Genomic DNA, 26,587 nt, shown 5'->3' on the forward strand with positions numbered 1-26,587 from the left:
ATAATACGCCTAAGCCAACTTCTCGGCAAGTCTAGTTATTTTTATATTGGGCTTTAAAGTCAATAGTTCGACTTAGACGCTGTGCAAGCAGGTGTTAACCACACAGACACACTCGTAATACAAATGTGTCGCTCTGTTGTGCGAATTAAGCAGCAATCCGAAAATCCAATATCCAATATCAGACGCACCCTATCTGAGCTGCACAAACAATTTATGGAGGGACGTGCTTCGATTGCCAAGCGCACATAAAAATCACTCGACTGCGACACCGCAGCGCCTCCCCATCCATTAACCCTCTATCAACCAAATGAACTGCTAAGGCATTTTCTTTCGAAATTGAATTATGCAGCGATATATATATTTTTTTAAACAAACATGAAACAAATTAAAGCATAAGTTGCAGTTGAAAGGGAGCAGTGTAGATGTGAAGACATGGAGCTCGGGTTGACACAGCTGGGACTAAAACGAGGACTCGTTCGGGGACTGAGAGTACTGCATCTCTTACAGGACTTCCACTCTTTTGCCCAGCTGGAACAACGGAAGGCAGAAAAAATTGTAACTAAATCTGGTTGGAAAGCGCAAACAAGCTGCAGACACAGTTGACAAAGCGTCTTAAATGCAGGCCGTCAGCTTTCGGCAGCTGTTACATGAATTACTTTAGTCTAAGCAGAGGCAGTTGTCAATGTCTTTAAGCAACTTACAGTAAATTGTAATTAAAAACAGTTAAGTGGGAAACTTAAATATTTATGCCAAGTAAATGCAGCCATAGCAACTGTTAAATTAAACTCAACTCTCTGTCACTTCCGCTAAATGGCAAGGTACACAATACATCAAAGTCAACTGGCAGTTTGCATTAAAATTGCGGCACCGCGTATGAATGCCGTGGCGTATCGAAGCGTTGCCCATAAATAACTAAAAGCTAATACTGGGCGCCAAGCGTTAATCACACCCAAGTGCTGGAAATCAAATGCAGACACTCCCGCCCTAAGCCCCGTAGCAGCAAATGCCAGACACCAGCTTTAATTGCGCATTAATGTTTATTGCTAAGCGGAAGTGGCGCCATTTCCCCACTTCCGCATTTCCCCCTATTTGTTTGGCCGTCTCAGCAAATCCGCCAGCTGTCTGTCGAGCTACGCTTGAAATACTCTATCCCAGGGGAATGCGAACTATGTCAAATACGCAAAGCTGCCCACTGAGCAATTAAACGCCTGGACGAATGGTCACCCTAAAGGTGCAGTGCTGTCCAGTTGCGCATAAATTTCTTGGCTTAAGAAAGTGTAAATGCTGGCAGTAGAAAGGAGAACGCGAGGGACAAGATAAACCTCGAGACGGGTAAGCAGCTTAGCGGCAGAAACTATTTAAAGTTCAAGTAAAGACTGTAAAGGGGAAAATGCAAAAAATAGGTAGAGGTAGAGGCGTAGTATGAGAACTGGTTACACAGAGTACAAATATAAATGAAACTCATTAAAATTCACTTTTGAAATAATTCCCAGAAGGGGTACATAAAAACCATTCAATTAATAAAAAACGCTGCAACTAGCTTCATTCCATTCAATTGAATTTGCAATCAGTATTAAAGGAAATCCATTTACTGGATATAAAATGAACAGAGCTTATTCAGAGTGAAGTAAAAAAGGCTTATTTAAAAAATACATTAATTTTATGCGTAAACTGCGGCACTTTTTGCACCCAACCCCAAAGGACTTGATTACACATTTGACGAATATAATAATTAATAAAAAAAAAAACTAGTTTCGTATGGCATATTTAATACAGCAAAATCATTACAAAAACTTTATTAATTTTAAATTAGATTTCCATTTTAATTAAGTAAAAAAGCAAATTCAATTTTGTTTTTAATTTAAAATATGTTTGATATATTTCTATTTCTATTTGAGTTATTGTATTTCTGTCAACCAATTAAGGTACCTTTTGTGTTTACGTGTTTAAATAAAGCGTTCGCTTATATCCCTGTAGCTGTCAGCTTTCAATCTAAATATTATAGAAATATGTTATATTCGCATCCTTACACCCTACCCAGGCAAACAAATCCAATTGCTGAAATGAACTGAACTGAAGGTATACTTAATTAAGTATTTAAGCTGTTCGACCAAATTGCTTAAGTGTTTCTTCAGTTTTGCTAGAGTATTTAGGTAGCGGCAAAGTTAAGATAGTTATCAGTTGGGTTTCATGTTTTTTCTTTGGTTTTCTCCCGCTTTGTTTCATTAATTTTCTTGCTGCGTACAGTCGCTCTCTGAATTTGTTTTGTATTTCCTGGTCTACTAAGCTCAAATACTTCCGCCCGCTAGCGCGCCATTGTGGGTCAGAATTTATGGCATTGTCCGCTGCCAGTTTCCGCAGTATTTGCCACATGGTTGCCGCAGGACATGGCTTTAAGTTAAAGGCTATTCTGTTGGTCAGATTAATTGGGGCTACGCTGCGACAAACTTTTGACCTTTCAATTGTTGCCCTTCAACGCTAATGCGTGCCATTAACTCAGCCAGCTGGCTATCGATGAGGATTAGACTTGACCTGCAGTCAAGTGTGTTACCCGTCGATAGGCCGTTAATTTGTTTGGACAGCGTTTGGGCAAACTGTGCGCCACATTTGACATAGATAGCAGGCGTTTATTTTTGGGGCAGAGACAGAGGGGAAACTAAAACATCAACAGTTTTTATTTCATGAATAACGAAAAAAAAAAGATCACCAAATTTTAAGGGCATAAAATGACGGCAAAGGAGAGCACAGGGGTAGGTTTGGATAACACAATATATATACAGGCGACTCCTAATCTGCAATCCCAGGAGAACAGCGTTTCGTCGCGCATTACGTTGTTCAACCAGCACGTGGAGGAGCATAAGAAGTGGCAGCGCATCAATCCATTTGCCCATTACAGCGTGCGCGATATGCCCAAGCGTTGCATTCACAAGGAACTCTACGGTACCCCACCAGCGGGCAGTCTCTCCGAGCAGCGGGCGCTACAGGCTCAGGTGCTATCGCTTCAGGAGATTCTGCAGCTATGCGAGCTGATCAACGAAAATAGCGAAAGTAAAGCAGCCGATGGAACGCCAGAGGTTAGCCTCACATTTGGTGTACTTTTTGAGGTGGGCTAAAAATGATTTCTCTCTATATATATATATATATATACGCTACACCACTTTTATTTTAGATGTACAACCACATCTCCGACAAGCTGCTGGGCACGCTGCTGTGCGCCCGCAAGCACAAGTATATTGACTTCCAGGGTGAGACGCTTTTCCAGGGTCGTGACGATGCGCAGTTGGTGCGGCTTCTGCATCCTTTCGAGGAGCTGAAGAGCACAATTTTGGGCAAGATTGAGAATCTGCGTTGCATTACTGTTGAGAAGCCCATGGAGCACCCGGAACTGCGTGATGCCCAGCTCTTGTAGGTCGCACGTGGCTGTCAAGAGTCGCTGACCCGTGTCAACTTTGGCACGCAACACAGCGGCACGTGCGCTCTCCCTAAGCCTTTAACAGTTAATTCAATTAACATTTCGGCTGCCTTAAGCGCACTCAGCCAAGGGATCCCCTACCAAGACAACCAGATTGGTTCAAGACATAACCGCCCACCCACCCATAAATCCTGCGCCCTGTTGTGCTCTCCAAAAACACCTGCCTCTCAAATTGCCACCTTGAATACAGCCAATGTATCTGTATCACATTTCGGCCGACATTCATATGCAAATAAATAACTTTCAAAAGCCTTAGCCTATTGTCTGTGCCTAGCCGATGAAACAGCCGGAGCCAGTGCTGGAGCTGGAGCCGGAACAGAGTTCAAAGCAACGCCATGTGGTAAGGTTACCAAATTATTTTATATGTACGCTGTGTGTGTAATATATTTACATATTTATTTTTTGCTGCTCGTTAGTCATTAGATGTGTTATTCACGCACAGTGGGACAAAACTCTTTAGCAAACGCAGGTCTTGCAGCACTTGCATAACAAACACATTGGACAACCTAATTTATTTAATTTTTTTTGTTTAATTATATTTATTAATTGGCATTAGTAAAACTCGAGCATAGGCATTAAATACTATTTTGTTTCAATCATAAAGAAGCAGAAGCTGTCCAATTTTTTGTAATTATTATTTTAAATGATTTTTTGTAATCATATATTTGTTAATTGGCATTAGTAAAACTCGAGCATAGGCATTAAATACTATTTTGTTTCAATCATAAAGAAGCAGAAGCTGTCCAAATTTTTTGTAATTATTATTTTAAATGATTTTTTGTAATCATATAATTTTTTTCAATCTCTGCCTCAGAAGACAAGTTCATTGTGTATCCATTAAAAAACTTAAGACTTCAAACTTTATTTGTATATGCCGTTTAATTAGCTAAAAAGCTCAAGAGCTTTATTTTCCTTTGATATATTTTAAATATTTAATAATTGGTATTTTTATTCGTGCCCACTGTCCGCCCAACGACTCGATGGGCGTGAGTATACGACTAATGTACCGTTGATTTGATTTAACGACAAATTGCTGCTGGTGGCATATGGCTGCCCCGTCCGCCCCACTGGCATATTGTCTCGTAATTCGTGTGGCCCACGCGATTGCTTTTACATTTACGGAGGTACATTTAACTCAATGGGTCGTGGGCGGCGGGCTGTGGGCTGTGGGCGCCTACCCCCACAGACATTAGGTATGCCTAATTCAACATAAAACATGCGTAATATATGTGAATTGCGGAATTCTGTGTTGCTTTAGCCCTGCCCTTTAAACTTGGCAGTCAGGTTGTCAGTTCACTGTGTGACAAGTCGCGCACAAGTCACACATATGAGCACAAATTGCATGGCGCCCCCCATTTTTGATTTTATTCAGCTACTTGAAAAGGAACAGCGCCAGCCAAAAATATCGAAATAAACATGTTTCCGTTTTGGCAATGTATTTTTTTTTTCTCTTATGCAAATGTCAGGATACGGATCGTTGCGCACACTTCCGTTTACCATTTATCGCAGCCAACTGCCACGGAAGGCCAAAGCCAGCGCCGAGGCTAAAGCAAAGCGCACAAAATGGCCGCAAAGAAACTTTTTGTGTGCGTGTGTGTGTCTGTATGTGTGTGGGCGCTGACACACTGCAGGCGCTGATTGCTCAGCTCGAAAATCGTCATCGTCCGTTTTTTATGGTGTGCCGTGCGGATTTCCATTGCTTCGTATTGATCCCCTGGCGAGGCGTCTAAATCTCAGTTCTGAATTTGCCTGGACAAAGGTAAGTAATACCAATTGGACAGTGTATATATGTCAATTGTGCTGCCTGTGTATCTGTGCGTGTTCGTCCGAGTGTGCTGACTTGTGTCTGGGGCAGGGCAAAGGGTTCATTTAGATTTGTGCATATTTGAGCCAATAAATTCGTGCTTAAGTGTTTCGTAACACGCATACACACGATTGAGTTCTCTTATTTGTGGCGCCACAAGAAGCCTATTATTAACTTTTAGCTGCGTATATTATTCAACGATTGCAGCAAATCGAAATTGAGCAACTACTCCAACCACTTGCTGACTCAACTTCAAAAATATCAAAGAATTTAATTAAACTTATTTAATATTTATTATTATTCCACTTTTCCTTTATCCCCACCACAATCCTTCAGCGTAGACATCACAACAACCACATCTGTGCCTGAAGCTTAAGCACGCATCTTCTAGTTGAATTGCTTTAATGATTTGTTTATTTACAAAGCCTATTTCCTTTCGTTTCACTTAATGCGCTACTATAAATCCAAATTCCCCGAAAGTCTTAATATAAGAGCAAAAATGCCCTCTCTGATTGCTGATTGCTTGTTTCTCATCGACTTTAACCTTTTCTTGTAGTCCTTTTGTGTCTTTAATATATTTTATTTTGAGGCTTCCTCGTCTCAAGTCCAGTAGTTGTGGCCCGGCTGCTTTGGTCTTGGCTGTTGGCTTAAATTTCCGTCAAAACTGGTTGCTGATTTATGACCACTTTGCGTTGATGGTCGTTATAGGACGTAAACTGAGCACGCACTGTACATCGCGCGCTTCCGTTTCCGGCGATATTTTCCGAGCTGCTGTCACTGGGCGTTGTGCTTAGTTTGCGCTTTGTTGTTTTCTCTGCCTCTATAGGATTTGGCAACAACATTGTGGCAGGTAAGCTGTTTTTGATTAGCCCACTAAGGTCGAGCCGGTAACCAAAGGGACGCATTAACAATGTCAAAAACAAAAACCAAATGTATCCCTTGCTTTGGCCGTAAACCAAACAGTATCACAAAGCAGTCATTTAACAGTTGATAAGCCACGCCACATGGCTGTCACAGACAATAGGCAGCAGGCAAATGGTTGAGGTCGGAGTCGGTTTGGCGGTTGCACCCATTTGCAGGGTCAAGGCGCCGTCGCAGTTGGGCGAATCTACACCAGCCATTATGATTTTCAGCATTTGCACAGCGAAAGCAATAAACATTAAAATAATATTTATGGAAATTCTGCTCGGCCCCATGAATGTGATAAAAACGCTGCCAAAAACTAAATACGGTCAAATAATAGGTCAGGCAACAAAAACTTTGCAGACGACGCCAGCGACGCAGTTATGGAAATTTCCAACAATTTTCGAAAATATAATCTTGCCATTTAATACCACAAATTTGTTCTTTATGTCATGCGCGATTGTTTATGTTTGTCAATCATTTGAATATTCTTCTAATTTTTTTCGGGCCTGCCTTAAACTTTTCTCAATGCGACAAGTTTTTTTTGTACAGACATGTGTATTTGCTGTTTCTGGGCTCGCTTCAGAGCAGCTCAACAACTGGCCAAGCAGAAAGGTCACTGCGTCTAGCGCAGCGCCAGCGATTGACATTGATAAAGCACTTGGCAATGGAGCAACAATGTCCAGACAAGCGAGGTTGAACGGAAATATCCAAAGAAACAACAATATCACCAACTGTTAAAACATAATACTTTCAGAAGTTTTCCACCCTATGGATAACTAAATAAGATTGATAAATGTTAAGGATGAAAATAAAATATAAACAATGCTGGAGCTCTCCATAGTTTCTAAGCTATTGCCGTTGTGCTTTCACAAATTGAGTTCTTGTCAGTTTTTCACCTGTTTCGATTCATCAATTTTTTATATATTACATGAATATATATGTATTAAACTACATAGAGGTACACTGTGAAATAACATCTACAAATTCTCAACTCCCCTTCAAAAAGATAATTAGATAAGATAATAGTTGACCTTTATCCTTTTAAAAGCATTTTTTCGGGTCTATTATCCTTTTCTTTTGAATATTTCCCAGTGTTTAGATATCAAAACAAACATGCATCCATCTTTCTTACCCCACATATTGCTTTGACACTTTTCTGGGACATGGCTCACGTTTTTATTGCACTGCGATTTCTGTTGCCACTGCAGCGCCCCCTCTTGACTTTTCCAAATTCAGGTTTGACAAAGGCACGCGCCGGATTTTTCATATTTCGTTACTTTTTTGCATGTTTTGTACTGCTCAGGAATGTGAAATGAAAAAATAAATATTAGATTTGCTTGGCTGCCTGACAAACTGTCTGCAGCTGAGCTCGCTTTGTGGATGCAACTGCCGGCATCTACATTTGGGCTTTAGTCAATTTTCTTGTTCACTTTGCAGACAAGGACCAAGTAAATAGCTGACAACTGGCAACTGGCAGCTGCCATCAGGGGCAGATGCAACTGTCGCGCTTTCAGTATTGACAGCTTGGCGGCCGCGTCTGCCCCGGGGGACAATTATTTCAGTTTATCACGCGTCGCACGCGCTCAAGTTGCGACCCGGGCCAGGTCCGGGTTCCTATCCGTAAATCTTGCCGGCAGCAAAAGCCACTGAATGTGTATTAAGTTTTCGGTCTGCGGTCAGTTGCCAATAAATTCGATGCCCGTGGGTGGCCATTGCTCCGTGTCCTGCTGTTCCGGCTTCAGACATTGTTTCTGCTGTGTGCTGTGTAATTGCGTGAAATAACAGTTTCCATTGGTGCTAGGTTTCTCTTGGCCCCGTCTGCCAAATCAAGTGGAAATGCCAAGGTGATTACTTTTAACTTCTCACACTGCTCTGCAGCTTAAGTTTCCCCCTGCGCAAAGCTTAAATCGTTGGCCATAAAAAATTAAAATTTCAATTAAATTAGTAACACACATCTGGCCATGATTTTGCCACTATAAATAACATACACTATCCACAATTCGCACGTCATCCAGCTGACTGTCATTGCTTCTCCTTGTTAGCCCCCCAAAAAAGTGCCAAGCAATACAAGTTGTTGTTTTAGCTAACCATAAAAAGCACACAGAAGATATGCCCGACAGGCGGCCAACCAGGCGCCACTCGACCCACCCAGGCATTCGAGATATAATAAAAATATATTTACCAAAAAAATATGCTTTTTTTCTTGCAGAAAAATTTCAAGTTATAGCAACAAAAACAACTAAAAATACACGATACACCAGTACGCCGTCGGGATGATACCCTGAGCAGAGTTCCTTACTATTTTTTGTAGCTAAATTTAAACCTGCTCTTTGTTAGACTACTTTAAGAAATGAAACAAAGTGGAGCTGAGGGCGGGCAGATATCTACAAACTTAAGACACAGCACATTGGAAAGGGGTAAAAAATAATGATTCAGTTGAAGTGTATTAATCCCGTGACAGGACATCAGTACCGATAAATCTCAAAATTTTCAAATATGCTCTATATACCCCAAGCTAAGAAAATGAATATTTTCGACGACAGCTCGCCCTATTTCCCAGCAATTTATAATTCTCTATACTCAGAGAAATTAAAGGAAACTAAAGGCAATTATGTTGGAACTCCGACTTCTAGAAAATTAAAAAATAACTTCCTTTTGATACTTAGAAATTGAGATTTGCTCTTTGTTAGTTGCGCACATTTCGACGGCATTTTTAAGCTATTCAAAAATGCAGTTCTAAGAATGCTGAGGGGCTGTGGAAAGAAGAGGCACAGACGTTGCATAAACTACACAGATTGCGGCAAGCGTGGTCGTGTGTGTTTGTGTGTGTGCTTTACGTCGAAAAGGAAGTTGGAATTTTTGCTATGACAGCTCGGAGGGAATACAGGGTATTTTCCAAAAGCTTTGCTTTTTTGCTGTTCAATTCCTTGCAGAGTTATATTAACTTTTGACATTTACATATCCCTTTTGAGTGCTTGCGCTTTAATATGGCTTTTAACGCGTCGCGTGCCGAAGACAGAAACAGACAGGCGAAATCAAAAGAAAAAGCGAACCGGAGCGAAGCGAAAAAAAACCAAAAGTTAATCATAAAATGCGACAAGAGCAGCTTAAATTGAATTTAAGCATATGTTAGGCTTACTTATGCTGATGCAAACAAATTGCCGATTTTACCAGCGCTCAGCACAAAAGGTGGCAACATGTTGGCTTTGACTGAGGTTACAAATGGTTTAGAGATTGAGGAAGTAAAAGCAGAGCAAGAAGCGCCAGCAAAAGTTCGAGCACATTAAGAGTTAAGTATAAATAATCTGTCGAGTTTGTTTTTAGCATCAATTTAAAGTTTGAAATTATTATTATTATTGTTATATAATATTAAGCTTAAAGGTAAATTTAATTTTCAAACTCAAAGGTCGTAAAGTTAGGGAAGTTGCAAACTTTTACAACTAATTTACCAAGGGATTCATCAATATGTCAATAATTCAGAAAGAACTTTAAGACTTCGTCAAACAAAATAGAATACCAAGACGAAGGGCAGCACAATAACAACTGTAACGTTAGATGCCATCTTCTAACAACGTCAAAGTACACAATAAACATTAAATTAATTTCCTTGTCTGACGCACACAACAAAGTCAATTTCAATTTTGTCTTTGTTGTTGCCGGTGCTAGTTGTGCATTTCCGACAACAAAATCAGGAAAGAACATTTATCTGAAGATTAAATGCTCTTGCCAACATATGACAGATGCACAACTTATCTAGATTTAGCAATAGCTTAATATGTTTCTAAAAAAGAATTAAGTCTGGAGCAGACGAATGTGTCACAACAGATTTTTTCTATGGCAGTTTTATGATGTTACATAATGCCTGCCAAATTAATAGTACCCACTGTGAGAGTATAATTAAGGAAGCCCTCCAGAAAAAATGTGGAAATTAAGTTGAGGTCAGAATCATTTGACTGCGCAATACTCTACTCTGCTGTGTGTTTTTTTTTTTTACAGCGACTTTTAAGCGGGCACTTAAGAACTGAGTTATGTATGGGATATATTGATTTTTTTCTATTTACGTAAGCGCGGATGGTACATTGGGCTTTAAGGCAGACAATCAGTAATCCAATCAATCAAAATCTGGTGGCTCCAGCTCTTAAACTGCACGAGTTATACATTTCCGGACCCTGGTGGACATTGTAAAATAATCAAAACGCGCGTGTCCAAGAGCATTGTCTAAGTATAAAGTATTTAACTTCAATAGCAATAAATGCCTGTTTAAGTTGCAAGTAAATGTAGTCGATAATGCCCAACTTAAAGTTACCCTACATTGCGCTTCATATATCATATACCCATTAGCTATTGGCCCTTGGTCCAAGCTATCTAAATTGCTTTCATTTGAACATACAGAAGAACATTGCCAAGCAACCAATATGTTATTGTTTAGTTTGCGAACAGGGTATAATTATTCTATAGACGCGCACATTCACTGCATCGTTTGTTGCAATATTCGTTTCAAATAGAAAAGCGGATTGCACATGGCAATTACTTTAAAAATAGGCATGTAGAAGCATGCAGGCAGCACTTGCCACTTTCACTGGCCGCGCAACAATGTTGCATCAACACACACATACGCAGCTGTGTGATTGGACTACGCCAATGGTTTTTATGAATGAAATGCAAACAGCTGGGCTAAACAGTCGCCGAGCCTGGCAACATGGCGCATGCGCTATACAATTTGAACATGAATTGGCGGCAGCCGGAAAATCTAGCGGAATTCGGCTGGCGGCGCAGTTGGCTGTCAGCGTTCAACGTGTTCGTGCGCAACGTGGACCTGCCCCAGGGGTGCCTCTCGCATACATAGGTACATCTCCCGGTGACGATTTCTGTTTAAAAATATCACTTGCCAGCGGAGAGCATGATGACAACATAGAGCCAATTAGAGTGAGAGAGAAAAAGTGTGCGTAAAACAGAAAACGAGCGACAGAGAGAGAAAAAGTGATGATATTTTTGTTTATATGCACGGCGCTTATAAAAAAGAGAAATAAATATTAAAGAAAAAAAAACATAAAAAATACTCAATATAATTACCAAATTGTTTACAACGGTAGCTTAAAAAGTCTTCAAGGTGCCGCCGTTAAATTCAAAATGTGAAAAGTGCACTAAATACACATAACATTTGCAGCATCTAAAGATTCAATTGGATTCGGATTAACAGCTGGTAACGCAATATACAAGATCGAAGTAAATTAAAAACTTATACTCATAAAATGAAAAATAACAAAACAACAACATCAAGTGGAAAAGAATAAACCAGCGAGCAGCACATAAATTTATAAATAAATAAAAAAAATATATATACACATACATTTGTAGACTATTTGTGTGTGTGTTGCCGACTAAATATTAAAGAGAAGCAATCAAAGAGCAAAAATAAAAACAGCAAAAATATTTAAAAGGTGAAAACATATCAAGAAATTAGCCCTGTCAACCAAACGTAACAAAATTAAAGAATGAGTACCCAAAGATGTGTATACACGTGTCTGTTTGTGTCGCTTGTAATATCCCCCCATGTATGGTAATTACCTACAAATGATGGCATCCCTTGGCATTGATGCTTGACATTTTTTTATAAAATATGCAAATGAGTCAACGCGCTGCCGCCAGGGAATTTGAATCAGTGCTTCAGTTGAAAAAAAAATGCAGGGACACGTGAACACGGAATACAAACAACAACTGATTCAGATAAACGGAGAGACATTTTTCGCATTGTAAATTAAATTCCCAAGGTAAATGCATAAATCTTAATATGCCTATTAAAATAAGTAAGAATATTGCAGTCGGCTGGCACCGACTACGCCATACTCGTTCACAGAGGCTGCTTGACCAATTTGTTTAAAATACAAACGCATTTATGTTTTAATTATATTGTTAAATATTTTCGGAGGAGCTTATCTTTAGTCGTCATTCAAAATTGTTCACTCTAACTTTAAGTCTGTCGAAGATATAGATTTTTGCTATTTGGCTACCAATATTTTCAGATTTATCTTTAAAGAAGCTTTTCAGCAATCGTTAGTCAAAACTTGGTCACTCTAGCTCTACAACTGTGGAAGATGTAGACTTTCACACCTTGCCACGCCCCAGTGGGCGTAGGCAAATAATCTTAAGACGGAATCTGACGCTGGTATACATGAGTATATACTTAAGTTTCAAGTCTCTAACTTCAATAGCGCCAAAAAAAAAAAAATATATTGGGTTCATGCAGACAGACGCACTTACGAACGGACAGACAAAAAGGCGGAGGGACAAAGGGACAAACGGTCCCAACAAAGGGTGGGACGGGTAGATGAACTGACGGGCGTAGGGACCCGTCAAGGGACGGACGAGCGTACGGACATTGCATAAAATCAATTGACTCTTTTCACGTTGAGAGCGATGATAATAACGCGCACACGTTTTTATTTATTTATTTTATTTAATTTAAGTCTAGGAAGCCTTACCTGAGCACCATTTAAAATGCAGCTTTAATGGGCAGCATTATTTAAACTGCTCTTCTTCTTGCGAGCATTTGCATGAATTCTTATAAAAACACACACGCACATACACAATATTACATTAGCTGATAATTCAAGCTTTAATTGGCAGTTCTATTTATACGGCCGGCTCGTCTCCTTTAATTATGACTCCGTTTGTCATTTTTCCATCGCACGCACGAACACAAGCGATAACACAACAAAAAAGACAAAAAAAAAAACACACACACGAAAACACGCGCTTTAGCACTTCAGCCTTTACCGAGCGGCCACGAAGCCTCAACTAAAGTCCAGCTTTATTGGACAGCTCTATTTATACGACCGGCTCGTCTCCTTTAATTATGACTCCGTTAGTCATTTTTCCATCGCACACACGAGCACAAGCGATCACACAAAAAAATAAAAATAAAAACACACACACATACAAACACACGCGCTTTAACACTTCAGCCTTCACCTTTATTTATACGACCGGCTCATCTCCTTTAATTTTGACTCCGTTTTGTCATTTTTCTATCGCGCGCACGAACACATGCGATCACATAAAACAAAAAAAAACGCACACACACATACAAACACACGCGCTTTAACACTTCAGCCTTCACCGAGCGGCCACGCAGCTTCAACTAAAGTCCAGCCTTAATGGGCAGCTCTATTTATAAGACCGGCTCGTCTCCTTTAAATATGACTCCGTTTGTCATTTTTCTATCGCACACACGAACACAAGCGATCACACAAAAAAAAACACGCACTAACACACGCGCTTTAACACTTCAGCCTTCACCGAGCGGCCACGCAGCTTCAAATAAAGTCCAGCCTTAATGGGCAGCTCTATTTATACGACCGGCTCGTCTCCTTTAATTATGGCTCCGTTTGTCTTTTTTCTATCGCACACACGAGCACAAGCGATCACACAAAAAAAAAAGACAAAAAAAAAACACACACGAACCGAAACGCGGCGCGGCTTTAACTGAAACAGAACTCCAATTGGCAGCTATATATATACAGCAGGCTCTTCTTCTTTCCATCGTGCAGACTCTTTGCAATGCACTTCTTGCAAAATCATGCGCTCCAGATCTGCTCTTCTTCTTTCAATCGTTGCAAAATTCGTTCTTGCTGGCTCGCTTGCTCCCATTGCGCTCAAGCCCTTGAGTGACTCTTTGAGTTAAAGATCAATTTCGTGTGTGAGTAGATTTTACAATAGATTATCAAATTTGTAATTGCCACGAAAGCCGTCAAATTCGGCTTATCAGAATTTGTGCCGAAATTTTGTTTGCCATTTAATTGACAGCCATCATTTTTTCTTCAAATAATACAAAACCTATTGACTAGAAAGAGACATAGAGAGTAATTCTTTATCTATATAAACAGCTGTTTTCCTCTGTCAGTGTTTCTGTCTGGCTGTTTCTATGCAAATAAAACTATGCACAGGTTCTTATTGTTTCCGCAATCAGCCGGATCGGACCACTATATCTAAAGCTGCCACGGAAACCACATAATTTTATGAGCAACAAGAGAGAGAAGCCAAGTGAAAGTTCTTAAGATTATCGTAGTTGATAAGCTTCTGCTTATTAAAACTTGAGAAACGTGTTGGTTGTGTCCCAGCCTTGAAATCCAGCTCTTAATAAGAAGCAAAGTTATAATCAGTTTGGATTTGGCATTACCCTTAACCAAATTTAATAATATTTAGAAAATCAGCCCAGAGTTTAATCAAGTTGAAACCGTTTTTATGTTTATTAAATTTGTGAAATATTTATTTAATAATTTAATTATATTAAAAAGCACAATTTAAAAAAGCGAAAATGCTTACATTTCTTATGTACTTGATGCCTCAAATTACGCTTATAATTTTTAGATATATTTCTATGGTTACTTTACTTTAATTTCGGCATTTGGGTCCCCTAATGCATCAGATTTTATCAGAAGTAGGCATATTACATGTAATTCCAAGGCACATTAAACTAACCTGCCAACAAAGTGTTTAATTTGGGGAATTACCCTTTTAAGAATATATCTAAAATAAATCCATGCCACAAAATCAGAAACTAAATGCCTATTTGAACATATCTCGGCAATAAATCCTACTTTTTTTTTTTGTTTGTGTAACAAGAATTATTTATTATGTTTTACCGAACAAAATTCAATATTTGTTAGGGATTTAATGAAAGAAACAATTGCTATTCTCCGCCCATAGATAGAAATTTTCAATGTTACCGAACACTTTTAAAATGCATATATGAATTTTGTACATGTATTTCAAATTTGCTGCTATCCAAATATTGCTTCGATCAAACCATTTAATATTTGGACTTCAAAGTGCAAGGCAAATAAAATTGAAAAATGGAAATAAAGTTTTAGTCTGGCTAAAAAAGTTTTGTCCAAATTGAGCACCAAGTAAATAAACACACACATTCAATTCGCAGGCAAATAAGCAAGCACTCACATCCAGGTGGAAATACATTTTTTGGGTGCTTTTCTTGGAAAATGTATTGAAGCTTACCTGGAATGCCTAGCCACAACGTGCCCAAATGGCCCTGAGACTGAGTGCTGCACTGCAAATTGTGTTGCTGTTGCCACTTAATGTCGAGACGATTAAGTACACGCCGCATGCCACGTCGCATCTCACGCTGCAGCAGTCATTTACGTAAGAGCCAGCAACATCATTTCAAAAATAACTGCGTTGCGCATAACGTGGCTCGCAAAATACATTTGCACGGCTTTAGCAGACATCAGACATACTTGTAGCCAAATGTAGGCGGCTGGCATCAGACAAAGCGCATAAAAGGATAATAGACGCACCCAGGCATAAATCAGCCGCTTTATGTACAGGCCATACTGGTTGCTGGAGAGAGGGGAAGGAAGCGGTGGGATGGCTGTTCAGTGTCGAGCACCTGCTCATTGAGCAATCAAATTGCGCGAATTCGCACAATTATCCTAACCAATGTGCGCCCTGATCCTTTGCATATGTCGCATTGCAATGTCCTCATTAAAAATGTAGCAAGAAAATATGTAAATTGACGAATTACTCGCGACAAACGCCATGCGCTTGCAAATTTTCATAGCATTTCTTTCACAATTTTCTCTGGTTTTGCTTTGCTTTCGCTGAGAATCCACACAGAAGAAGGCCTTGAAATTGTCAACTAAAAATAAATCGCAAGAGTTTTTGGCGCCCGCTCCCGCTCGCAAATGTTTATTATTATTTGTTATTTCTTTTTTCTTTGAAAAGCGAGCGCTGAAATATAATAATTATTTGCTGTTTTCATTTTGTGGTTCAGCATGCCTCAAACTCGTGTGAGCAGCATATCTCAGTGTCTATATATTTCATTCAATTTATATGCTGTGTCGCATGCTCTTAACATGCTATAAATTCTATAGTTGCCCATATACCAACCATATAACACATGCATCCATAAATTACCCGACTACATTATGTACAGCACAGCAGCCGACAACAATGCGTCCAAAATCGCTGATAAGTTAACCTACATGAGGCGAACACACAATGGAACTAACTAGGCGGCGACCATGTCACCCAGCTAGTTAGTTGTGTCCACATCATTTGCAGCCATCCAACGTGCCGCATAAATTAATATACTTAAGCATTTAATTAAATAAATTCTTGAAATATGCCCAAGAAAATCCAAAGCAAACTGAACAATGTGCCACAGACAGTGGCGCCTCTTCAAAGTGAAACTAATTTAAAAGTTTACTTAACTCTCTAAGTACTTTAAAGCCCTCTAGGTATAATTATTTGCCAAGGACAAAGCGTATTCCCTGTTAAAAGAGAAATAAATGAAATGACTATATAAATATATAGCTAGCGGGTATTATCCGGCAATGCACGTGTTAAGTTTAATGCTCAACATTTCAAATATAACTTTTTCAACCAGGTCTCGTCCGTTGAATGTGTAAACCTACGTCTATGCGAAAATATGTTTAAAGACCATCAAATTAAGAACCTAAAGTGCGAATGTTAGTCTTGGCATGCAAATCTTAAAGCCGAAAAATAAATTTTATTTCATTAAACCTTTAACCGGCATTTTCCATCCAAGAGCGCCGGACACGCAAAGCATATCAAATAATTTTCCACAAAGAACCCTGAAACAAAAAGCTTTCATTCAACCGTTTTCCGCCTAATTATCACTGTTGCGGGTTGAATTTTCAAAATCGCTGAAACATTTCTAATCCATTTTCCACTTAGAGCGCTTGGATTCTGCAGAATATGTGAAACACGTATCAAATGAATTTTCATGGATACACTTAGATATGAATTTAAGCCTGAAACTTAAGCAAAAAAATCGTTCAGGGAAGGAGAGATGGATTTTGCGAAAAGTGTAAAACACTATTGAAATGAATTTGAACAAAGATCTTTGAAAATTAAACTCCGTCTTAGCGAGCACTAATAATAAGGTAACTACAAAGAAACTTTCAGCTTCCTAGGTCTGGCGGTTTGTTCTGTGCGTTGTCAGTCAGCCAGTCAGTCAAAACGTACACTTTAATGTATAGAGATTATATACTAAATAGTAACCGATTGTAGAAATATTTTTTGCCAATTAAACGGTTTGAGAAGTCATTTTTAAAATAAAGGCAGCCAAAAGGAACCAAGGAACTTGGTTTATCTGTGGTAAACAAAAGTCATTGTAATTATTAATAATTTTTAATGCTGGTTTTGGTTTCGTTTCCATTTTATAAATTATTTAGCTGGATCTCGAAAATTTAGAGTTTCAAGGTTAAATTTAATATTTAAGTAGCGCCTGTTTTTTTGAGCCGAATTGAAAAGATGACATACAAGATATGGGTCTAATTAATTAACTTATTCATAGCAAGCGTTTTTTTCAAGCATTTTTAAGTCTTTATCTCTGTCTTAATTTTACCTTTTACACCTAGATTTAAAGAAATTGTAACTTACAAATATTTTAACTGCTGCAAATTAAGGCACTAAATATTCAAGAGTAAGCCACAAAGTTAACTAATTTCTGTTAAGCCACACAACTTTCAGCTGGGCGTTTATTATCCGTTTATTTTTCTAACGCTCCCGTAGTTTACAATTTACAAAGCATGCCAAGTGGACGCCATTAATTATGGACTAGAAAAATTGCAGCAACGAGTTGCTGCCCTCCATGAGTGCAAACAGCTGAAGTCCTAAATTTTTAAATATTAAGCATACGCCCAGTGAAGCCAAGCGACCGCGTTGCTGTTTGCCAGTTGACACATAGAAAAGAAGAAGAGAAACGTCGACGAAATAAAAAAAAAAAAAACAGACTAAACACATGCCAAAAGTTGTACGCCCACACAAACAGGGAGTGATGGGGCAAGGCTGAGGGGTAGGTTGCGGCAAGTGTTGGGTAAATGAAATGCAGACTGTCAGTCGCCTCGTTAGGCGGCAAAACTATGCATGCAATATCCGCCCACAGTTTTTTGTTTGCTTCCTTGTGCAACAGTAATGAAAATCCTTGCAGGACACGTTTCCAGCTGGAATTCGACATGCAAATTGCTTGCTAAACAATTAAGTTCAGTGTCATTTACAAAATGAAACATTAATTGAAGCTATTGTCGCCGCATGTTGTTGTTTACGTCGCCTTGTTGCAATCGGCATGTCACCCAGCCGCCAGCTCAACTTATTCCAATTAACAGATGCAATGGGTCGGATACAAGCATTACATTTAGCTGATGCCATAACACATTGTATTCCGAGAACATGACCTTCATATGACTGCGGCTTTTAAGCTCCTTAACGCATTACAACCGAATTTCATGATGCGCTCGATTCCGTGTATTTGTTAAAATTGCTTTGACATTTGAAAGTAATTAGCAAAATGCTTGAGCATAAGAAACGGGCTGGCTTAGTGCAATTAATTGCATTAAGTTCAAAATCCGAAATTAATTCCTTTGTGGCGTTGTCCTAGTTTAGCAAATTTCCATTTGCCTAATTTAATTGGCATTTATTTTAATTAGGGTATTCATGTAGGTATGATTATTAGTTTATGAGTTATTTCTATTAAATGTTTAAAGTGTTTTAAAGAGGGAAAAATAATATATATATATAATAATATATACATACATATGCTGGAAACAAGCCAACAGAAGTGCATGATAAATTTTATTTAGACTGAGCAAAAGAACAAATATTTAATTGAAGTAAAAACTAAACCTTTTAAGTCGAATGCGTTTGAGTACACTAAAACTTATTTTGAGTCAACGACAAGTTGAATCTTTGACATGAATTAATAATTAGAAAGTGTGCTGACAAATTTGCATACCCTGCATCCATTGAAAATGTGTAAAAAGGCTATTATGTTTGTGTGCAAATGTATGTAACAGGCAGGAAGGAAGCATCTCCGACCCCATAAAGTATATATATTCTTGATCTGCATCAGTAGCCGAGTCGTCCGTATTTATAAACGCAAGTATCTCAGAACCTATAAGAGCTAGAGACTTTAAATTTTAAACGTAGATCCTCTAAGTGCTTTCTTGTTCCCAAGCAATCGATAAGAATCGATATCGATATCCTGTGTTAAAGCAATTCTCTTAGGTTTTAAGAGTTAGAGTCAACAAATTTGACTTGTAGCCTCTATAATAGTACATACAGATCAAGTAATTTTCATTATATAGCCATATTATTTTTCATTGAAAATAAATTGTTGGTGTGACTGTTGAGCCAAGGCGGTGGCAAACTTTTCGCTTGGTTATGGGTTCGAGTGCAATTGAGGAAACTTTTAATTGCGCGAGCTGCATTTGCTGTTGGTAGAAGAGGGTTCAGGGTATACCCTAGACGGGTACTCCCGACTAAAGCCTCTTGCTGTTTTAACGTTCATAATTTTATTCCTCCTGCTAGCTATTTTGATAAATTAAAAATTTATTAAATTTATTTAGGTATTTCTCAATAATACCTCAAAGAAATCCATTTCTGAACACAATATCTAAGTGAAACAAATATCATTGGCATTTTATCCTTTGAATGTTTTAAACGAAAACTTGAAGAGACAATCCGAAATATATGCATTTACCTTTTATGACTTTTGAAGCACAGCCAACTGTGTTTTGTTATTTATTATTAGAAATTAAATTCTGAAGTTGGCAAGCCCCAAATTGCCCAAATACTTTTTGCAAGACGACAGATGCTTCGAATTGAAAAACTTGTAAGCATAAAGTCACAAACAAAAAAAGGAAAAAGAAACATGGTGTCAGTCAAAGCTGGACACGGAAATGCCAAGCTAATTGGTTGGCCTGAGGTCCTTTTCCATAAACGAAAATATGCGCATGAGAACACGTGCAAGCCGTCCAGCTCCAAAGGGGGCCAAAAAGGGTCGCAAGCATTAAATCTAATAGACATGCTAATTGCTGGACCCGAAAGCCAAACCGAAGCAGCCAGCCGTTGTGGACACTTTGGCATTCCAAATTTGGCATTTAATTGCCATAATCGCCTTTGCACACAAGCGGGCCGCAAACGGAGCGTGGCATCTCCGACATTTGTCGGACAATGGAAACGCTCTGTGACACCTGCTGGCCGTGTGGCGTATGCGGCTGGCTGCATCTGTTAGAAATCGCTGCTACCAGACAAAACCGTTTCAGTTACAGTGACTACAAAAAGTTGGCCCCAGGCGATTTACTGCAGCTGCTGGAATAACAAATTCTAAATGCAAAACATACGCATACGTCTTGTTGCACCAGCCAATGATGCACTCCCCACTGTGTATTGTGGTTGCACTGCGGTCGCAACCACAACTACAACCACCTGGCACAACGACAACTGGCTAGTTGCTTTTTTTCTTTTTTGTTTTTGCCTTTTCCTCCAGCGGCCACAAATCATGCCCAACACGGCATTAAGCTCAGAGCTCCCATGTGTTAAATTGATTTGATTATACGATAGGCGCGCGCTCTATTTCGGAGGCAATGTATTTATACCCTGTATCTATGCACATAAATACATTGGGTATTCAAATTAAATGCAAAGATATTTAATCCAAGACATTGAACTTAACGGCTGAAAACACAATATTTCCTGTATAGCTTTCGGTTTAGCCCGCACTTAAGTTTATTTGAATTTCTTTTAATATTTTCGCCAACCGAAGACTTCACTTTAGATGGATGCAGGGCAACTGCTAGTCGATCAACCTCGACAGGTGTATATTTTTACGTGTTTTATTATTATGTGCGCGTGTTTTGCTTGATTTGTTTGCCTAATTGGTGGGCGGGCGGTGTGAATGAAGGAGGCCAAGGAATTTGATGCCGCAGGTGTGCGAGCGCCAGTGGCTTGAGTTCGGCCACTTTAATTTGATTGATGTGTGAAAAGGTTGCATAATAGGATTATATGAATGACTGCATATCAGTTTTGTGATACTTAGAAGCGGCAACAATTTCCCAAGGATATCGAATGCCACCGCAAATTGATAAGGAAACGAAAACAATGTCCTTAAATAAGTGTACGGATTAGTGTGTAATTCGACTAATTGATAAAGTGATTATAAGATTCATTTGTAAATGAACTCTGTTTATTAGAGAAATCAATTATAAAATTGTGTTTCACTTTAATGGAAATGAAATTGGTTTTTAAATGAATATGCAATATATATACATTCGCAAAAACGTCGCCACCGGAACTAGAGGTTCCCGCAAGTAATGAAAAGAAATTAAAATAATTTATGAGAACATCAAGTGGTTTTTAATGAGATATGACAGACAGATCGAGCAGCGGTTCCGGGTGCATTCAACCCTTCCCATGAGCCAATGTTAGCATGAGGTGGGAATGAGGAAAATGAAAACTTTTTGTGTGTTTATTATTTATAGTATTATTTATTTGTATTATTCAGCACCGAATCTAAATAATAGAGCTCCAACATTGCAGTCATTTAATAATTACTCGTCATTTTTATTGTAATTTATTATTGGCTTCAGCTTTGTTTTACGTTGAACAGCTTACATTTTTCAATCAGGAATTAAATATTATTATTCACTGTTTAATTATGTCCACAATTTTATTGACTTGTGTGGCTGCATTTAATAAATACAATAAAAACGTTTTAGATTAGCTGTACACCGAAAAGCTTAAAATTTCTAAAGAGGAATTAAATATTTATTAACTTATGCACTTTTTTATTCTGTCCACATTTGTGCACTTGCATATCTACATTTAATACACACAATATTAATATATTGCCAAAAGGAAACCAGGTGCAAATGTTGTTTTACTGGAAAAAGCAATTAATATCAATAGAAAAACTGTCTGCAAAAAGTTTGGACACTCTTAGTTTCTGCATCAATTGCTGGACAAATAAGCAAGTTTTGGGGGCAAAAGTTTGTTCTTGCATTGAGCGCTAAGCGTCACCTGACCAACAAAAGCCTTGTACTAAAGTCCTTCCATTTTTCATTTCCTCTCTTACAGCTTAAAGTGTCAACGACGCGTGGCAGCAACAGCAGCAGCAGCAGGACTATTAAAAGCACTGCTCACAGTGTGAAGCATAAGCGGAAAGGCAAGCAAAACGCGACACAAAGTCAAAGTCACGCCCGCACTGGCAAGGACGACGGACGAGGGAGCAACAGTGTGTGTCCAAGTGAGTGTGCTCAGGTGTGACCCTGCAACAGCTACAACAGCAACAACAACAACAAAAACAACAAAAGCAACAACAGCTAACAAAACAATTGCGGCAACACAATTTATGTTACGGCAAAAGTTGCGAGGTAAATGTTTAAATGCTACGCAGCCGACTAGCCACAGCCGCCAGGTAGCCTCCTCCCCCGATTGGAACAGCAAATAGAGTAGCATCCATGAGCGCCGCAGCGGCAAGGCTGCTGTTGCGCCTGGAGCAGCCAGAGCCGGGCGTAATGCCGCCACCGGCACCCGCCGAATATGATTGGGCGCCCATCAGCGTGGATCAATTTCTGGCCAGCGCGACGGGTCGCAGTCAGGAGGATGCGGTGCGCTATGAGCTAACGGATCCGCTGGGCAGCACTTTGGCACCCTTGATATACGATGTGGGCCAGCGTCTGCTGTTCAATGGCAGCTCTGCCACAAATAATGGCAACGATACGTACACAGATCTCTTTCCGCAAATGGAGGATATGGGCGATGAGCCGAACTGGACGCGCATCTGTGAGGAGGTTTACAATCCGCAGCTGGAGAATAATCGCATCGAGTTTTGGGTATGCGGCGTCATACTTAACATTGTTGGCATACTGGGCATACTGGGCAATGTGATATCCATGATAATCCTGTCCCGCCCCCAAATGCGGTCCAGCATTAATTATTTGCTAACTGGCCTGGCGCGCTGCGACACGATGCTGATTATTAGCTCCATGCTGCTGTTTGGCATACCCTCCATTTATCCATATACGGGCCATTTTTTTGGCTACTACAACTATGTGTATCCGTTCATATCGCCGGCAATGTTTCCCATTGGCATGATTGCGCAGACCGCCAGCATCTATATGACCTTCACCGTCACCCTGGAGCGCTATGTGGCCGTCTGTCATCCGTTGCGGGCGCGTGCTCTGTGCACCTACGGACGCGCCAAGATATATTTCATAGTGTGCGTCTGTTTTTCACTCGCCTACAATATGCCACGGTTTTGGGAGGTGCTTAGGGTGAGCTATCAGCTGCCCAACTCGACCGATGTGCTGCACTGCGTGCGGCCCTCGCCACTGAGACGGAATCCGACCTACATTAATATATACATACACTGGTGCTATCTGATTGTGAACTATATAATACCCTTCCTCACGCTGGCCATACTCAATTGCCTGATCTACAGGCAGGTGAAGCGTGCGAATCGGGAACGCCAGCGGCTGTCCAGATCGGAGAAGCGTGAGATCGGGCTGGCCACAATGCTATTGTGTGTGGTCATTGTCTTTTTTATGCTCAACTTTTTGCCGCTGGTGCTGAACATCTCGGAGGCGTTCTACAGTGTGATCGATCACAAGGTGACCAAAGTCTCGAATCTGCTTATAACGATCAACAGCAGCGTTAACTTTCTCATTTATATCATATTCGGCGAGAAGTTCAAGCGCATTTTTTTACTCATTTTTTTCAAGCGACGCCTGAGTCGTGACCAGCCGGATCTTATACACTACGAGAGCTCCATTTCGAACAACGGCGACGGCACCATAAACCATCGCTCGTCCGGCCGCTTCTCGCGACACGGCACCCAGCGCAGCACCACCACAACCTATCTGGTCGCCACGGGCGGCGGTGGCGGCAACAGCTCACTGAACAGCGTGCGGCTGACCCAGGTGTCCGGCTCGCCCGGTCTGCTCAAGATCAAACGGAATCGGGCCCCATCACCCGGTCCGGTCGTCTATTATCCGGGTCCACGTGAAATGCATCGATCCGTTTCCACCAGCAACTCGACAACCAACAATAATACGGCGCTCGGCTACGACTGGACCGTGGATGGCAAGAAGTTGGGACACGTCTCCTCCGGCTTTTGAGGCCGCACAAGCACATACAGTGTAGTGTAATCGCTAGTCAACTAGTCTACATATGTAAATAACTATACATATATATATACATATATATATATATATATATACATCTATTTAAACATGTTTTTAGTGTGTAAATCTGAGCGCGCCAAGCGTCGCGTTACTTTGTGATAAGCGTTAAGTGTTTCTCTCCATTTTCTCTACTTCAAGTTCTCTTCGACAGCTCTAGCCGTTACATAACCAAACAAATAGCTAATAGGCCACACAAAAGGTACAGCAAAATTTCAGAAAAACACGCAAATAATTTGAGAGACGGAAATTTCCTTTTAAATAATACCCAATACACTTTTTAATTCATTTTCGTTCTACCTTACATGAATACGTTGTTTGTTAATATACAAAATATATTTTCCTGGCAGTTTTCTGGATGAAAGACTGACTTTAGATGGACGGCAGCACAGAAACAGATTGAGCAAATAGCTAACCGCGTTGCTAGACTGAATTGGATAAACTAGAGCTAAACTAGGCATAAAACTATTTTAATTGAAATGTTGTACATGTATGCCCCTTATACATTTATCTCTTTGAAACTATATTAATATATACATTTAGTATAAATGTCGACAACGTCCTTTCTATACAACAAGTACGTCCTCGATATGTGATACTTGGCGACGTCATTTTATCCAACCTTTGTTCGCAGCTGCTTTAATTTGTTCTAGAAAATTTATGGTGGAAGAACTTAGCTATATCTAAGCGTAATCCCAATATCCTTTATTAAACCGCTCAAGCATAAATGCATTTCGAGCACAAAATTCTTAGAAGAGTCAAAGCGTGCTATATGAAATTTTGCTGTACTTGTTGGACAAAATGCACACACACACCAGATTGTTAATTATTTTCGGCTTTCAGTTTCTCTCAATCAATTGAATTTGTTTCAATTTTGCACGAAATTAAGCCGTAAAACTTTTTCACGCCCAACTCGATGGATTAATGCCCAAAGGGGAAGTCCGCGAAACTGAGCTGACCCAAGCCCGCTGGGCCATAGCCCAGCTTTTTCCACAAGGAACTTTTATTTATTAGCATCAAATTTTCGCTTTTAATTAAATATATACTGCATTTTTCAGCAAAACTTGATAAATGATTTTCCTTTTTTTCATTTCCTTTATGATTTTATTTTCTCTCTTGTTGCTGATTGGTTAGCTTCAAATTATAGAAAACTTTTTCATTTTGTTATCGATAGCAGTTCATATTTTTTTGGCGATTGGACTTTTGGGTTCGACGTTGCAATATGTCAAGTTGTCGGAAAGTTAAAAAGTTAAGCTCAAAGTTCACTCAACAGAAAGACGGTAAATTCGATTAAATTGGTTCTTTTTAAAGCACCCCCCTTAACACAAATCCAGAAAAAAAGAAAAAACGAATCAACTCGAATCAACTCGAAAGTAGCTCAATTTACCAATTACATTACAATTACACTTACACACAAACACACTTTGCTATGGTAAAAGACATTTTCAGGTGTTCATAAATTGAATTTATTCAACTTACCTCCCAAACAAAAAAAAAACCAAAAAACGTTGCTATTGTATAAAATTATAAATGCTAACTGATTCTGTATATATTTCCTATATGATAATTATATAGTTAATGCAAAGCATATATTGTCGACCTACAGAGATTGCGAATTAAATACAAATTTAACTTAGCTTTAGTTTAGTTTTAATAAAATCAAATATAATAATATTTAAAAGAAAAACCCACAACTCAAGTTCAATATTTGCTCGTGAGATTCAATAAAAAATATATTTCAATAATTGTGAAAATTCAAGAAACAGCTGTTTGACATTTTTATTGAAGAATGGAAGACAATTTGCTGGAAATAAAATCATAATTTCCACAGATCCTAAATGCTAATATACGCGTAATAGTTAAGGTCTACTACATTCAAGGCACACAGATTGAAATTGGTAACGAGTCTTTGGAATGGCCACTTTCCATTCCATTTATAAGTTCCGCCCACAAAAGGGCGCACCTAAGAAATGCTAAGCCAAGGCTAATCGGAGCCGAGGGGAGGGCATTACGCAGAGCTTTAAGCATTTGCCTATGCTAAGCACGTGGCGAGAGCTCGAGAGTTTATGTCGCCGACGCCAGGACACAAAGGAATATCCCTCTAATAATCATGGGGGTGTTCGGAAAAGCATGTCTTTGAGAATGCTGGACTAGAAAGTACCCTGTATCTATTTAAGAAACGATTACAAAATATCTTCCTGGCCTTTAAGCAACTTCAGGCGTGCTAGAAATCAAGCTCCAAGCTTCCTAGCTCTAGCCTAAAAACTTATAATATTAACACGCAAATGCCTAGCTAGCTTAGAAGAAGGTGGTCTTTGCTCAACTTAAATGTACTAAACACCAAGAATATGATGTACTAAAAATACCCAATTGCTGTTATAAAGTATATTGCACGTAAGCATG

General features: G+C 39.4%; 2 protein-coding genes across 2 annotated transcripts; both read left to right on the forward strand.

Moving 5' to 3' along the window:
- The first annotated feature begins 2,603 nt into the window (after positions 1-2,603).
- On the forward strand, positions 2,604-3,727 carry LOC135433450 (actin-binding Rho-activating protein). Its single transcript, XM_064689543.1, has 3 exons — positions 2,604-2,750; positions 2,805-3,104; positions 3,170-3,727. Exons 1-3 carry the CDS (start codon positions 2,727-2,729, stop codon positions 3,407-3,409), a joined length of 564 nt encoding a protein of 187 aa, XP_064545613.1. The 5' UTR covers positions 2,604-2,726; the 3' UTR covers positions 3,410-3,727.
- A 7,245-nt stretch (positions 3,728-10,972) lies between these two features.
- FMRFaR (FMRFamide Receptor) lies at positions 10,973-24,663 on the forward strand. The gene is made up of 2 exons (XM_064689796.1): positions 10,973-11,953; positions 22,080-24,663. The coding sequence occupies exon 2, from the start codon at positions 22,463-22,465 to the stop codon at positions 24,119-24,121; it is 1,659 nt and encodes a 552-aa protein (XP_064545866.1). The 5' UTR covers positions 10,973-11,953; positions 22,080-22,462; the 3' UTR covers positions 24,122-24,663.
- The last annotated feature ends 1,924 nt before the right edge of the window (positions 24,664-26,587 follow it).

The sequence above is a fragment of the Drosophila montana genome, unplaced genomic scaffold (genome assembly GCF_035044405.1).
Source record: "Drosophila montana isolate Dmon_TW-CO22-7 unplaced genomic scaffold, ASM3504440v1 contig_3218_1, whole genome shotgun sequence".
In the NCBI taxonomy this organism is placed as follows: Eukaryota; Metazoa; Arthropoda; class Insecta; order Diptera; family Drosophilidae; genus Drosophila; species Drosophila montana.

Excerpts from the sequence above, each read along its gene's own strand:
- LOC135433450 (XM_064689543.1), top strand. The coding sequence starts at position 2,727 with ATGACGGCAAAGGAGAGCACAGGG. Across the intron at positions 2,751-2,804 it reads CGGCAAAGGAGAGCACAGGG|GAGAACAGCGTTTCGTCGCG; the intron begins GTAGGTTTGGAT and ends CTGCAATCCCAG. Across the intron at positions 3,105-3,169 it reads CATTTGGTGTACTTTTTGAG|ATGTACAACCACATCTCCGA; the intron begins GTGGGCTAAAAA and ends CTTTTATTTTAG.
- FMRFaR (XM_064689796.1), top strand. The coding sequence starts at position 22,463 with ATGAGCGCCGCAGCGGCAAGGCTGCTGTTGCGCCTGGAGCAGCCAGAG.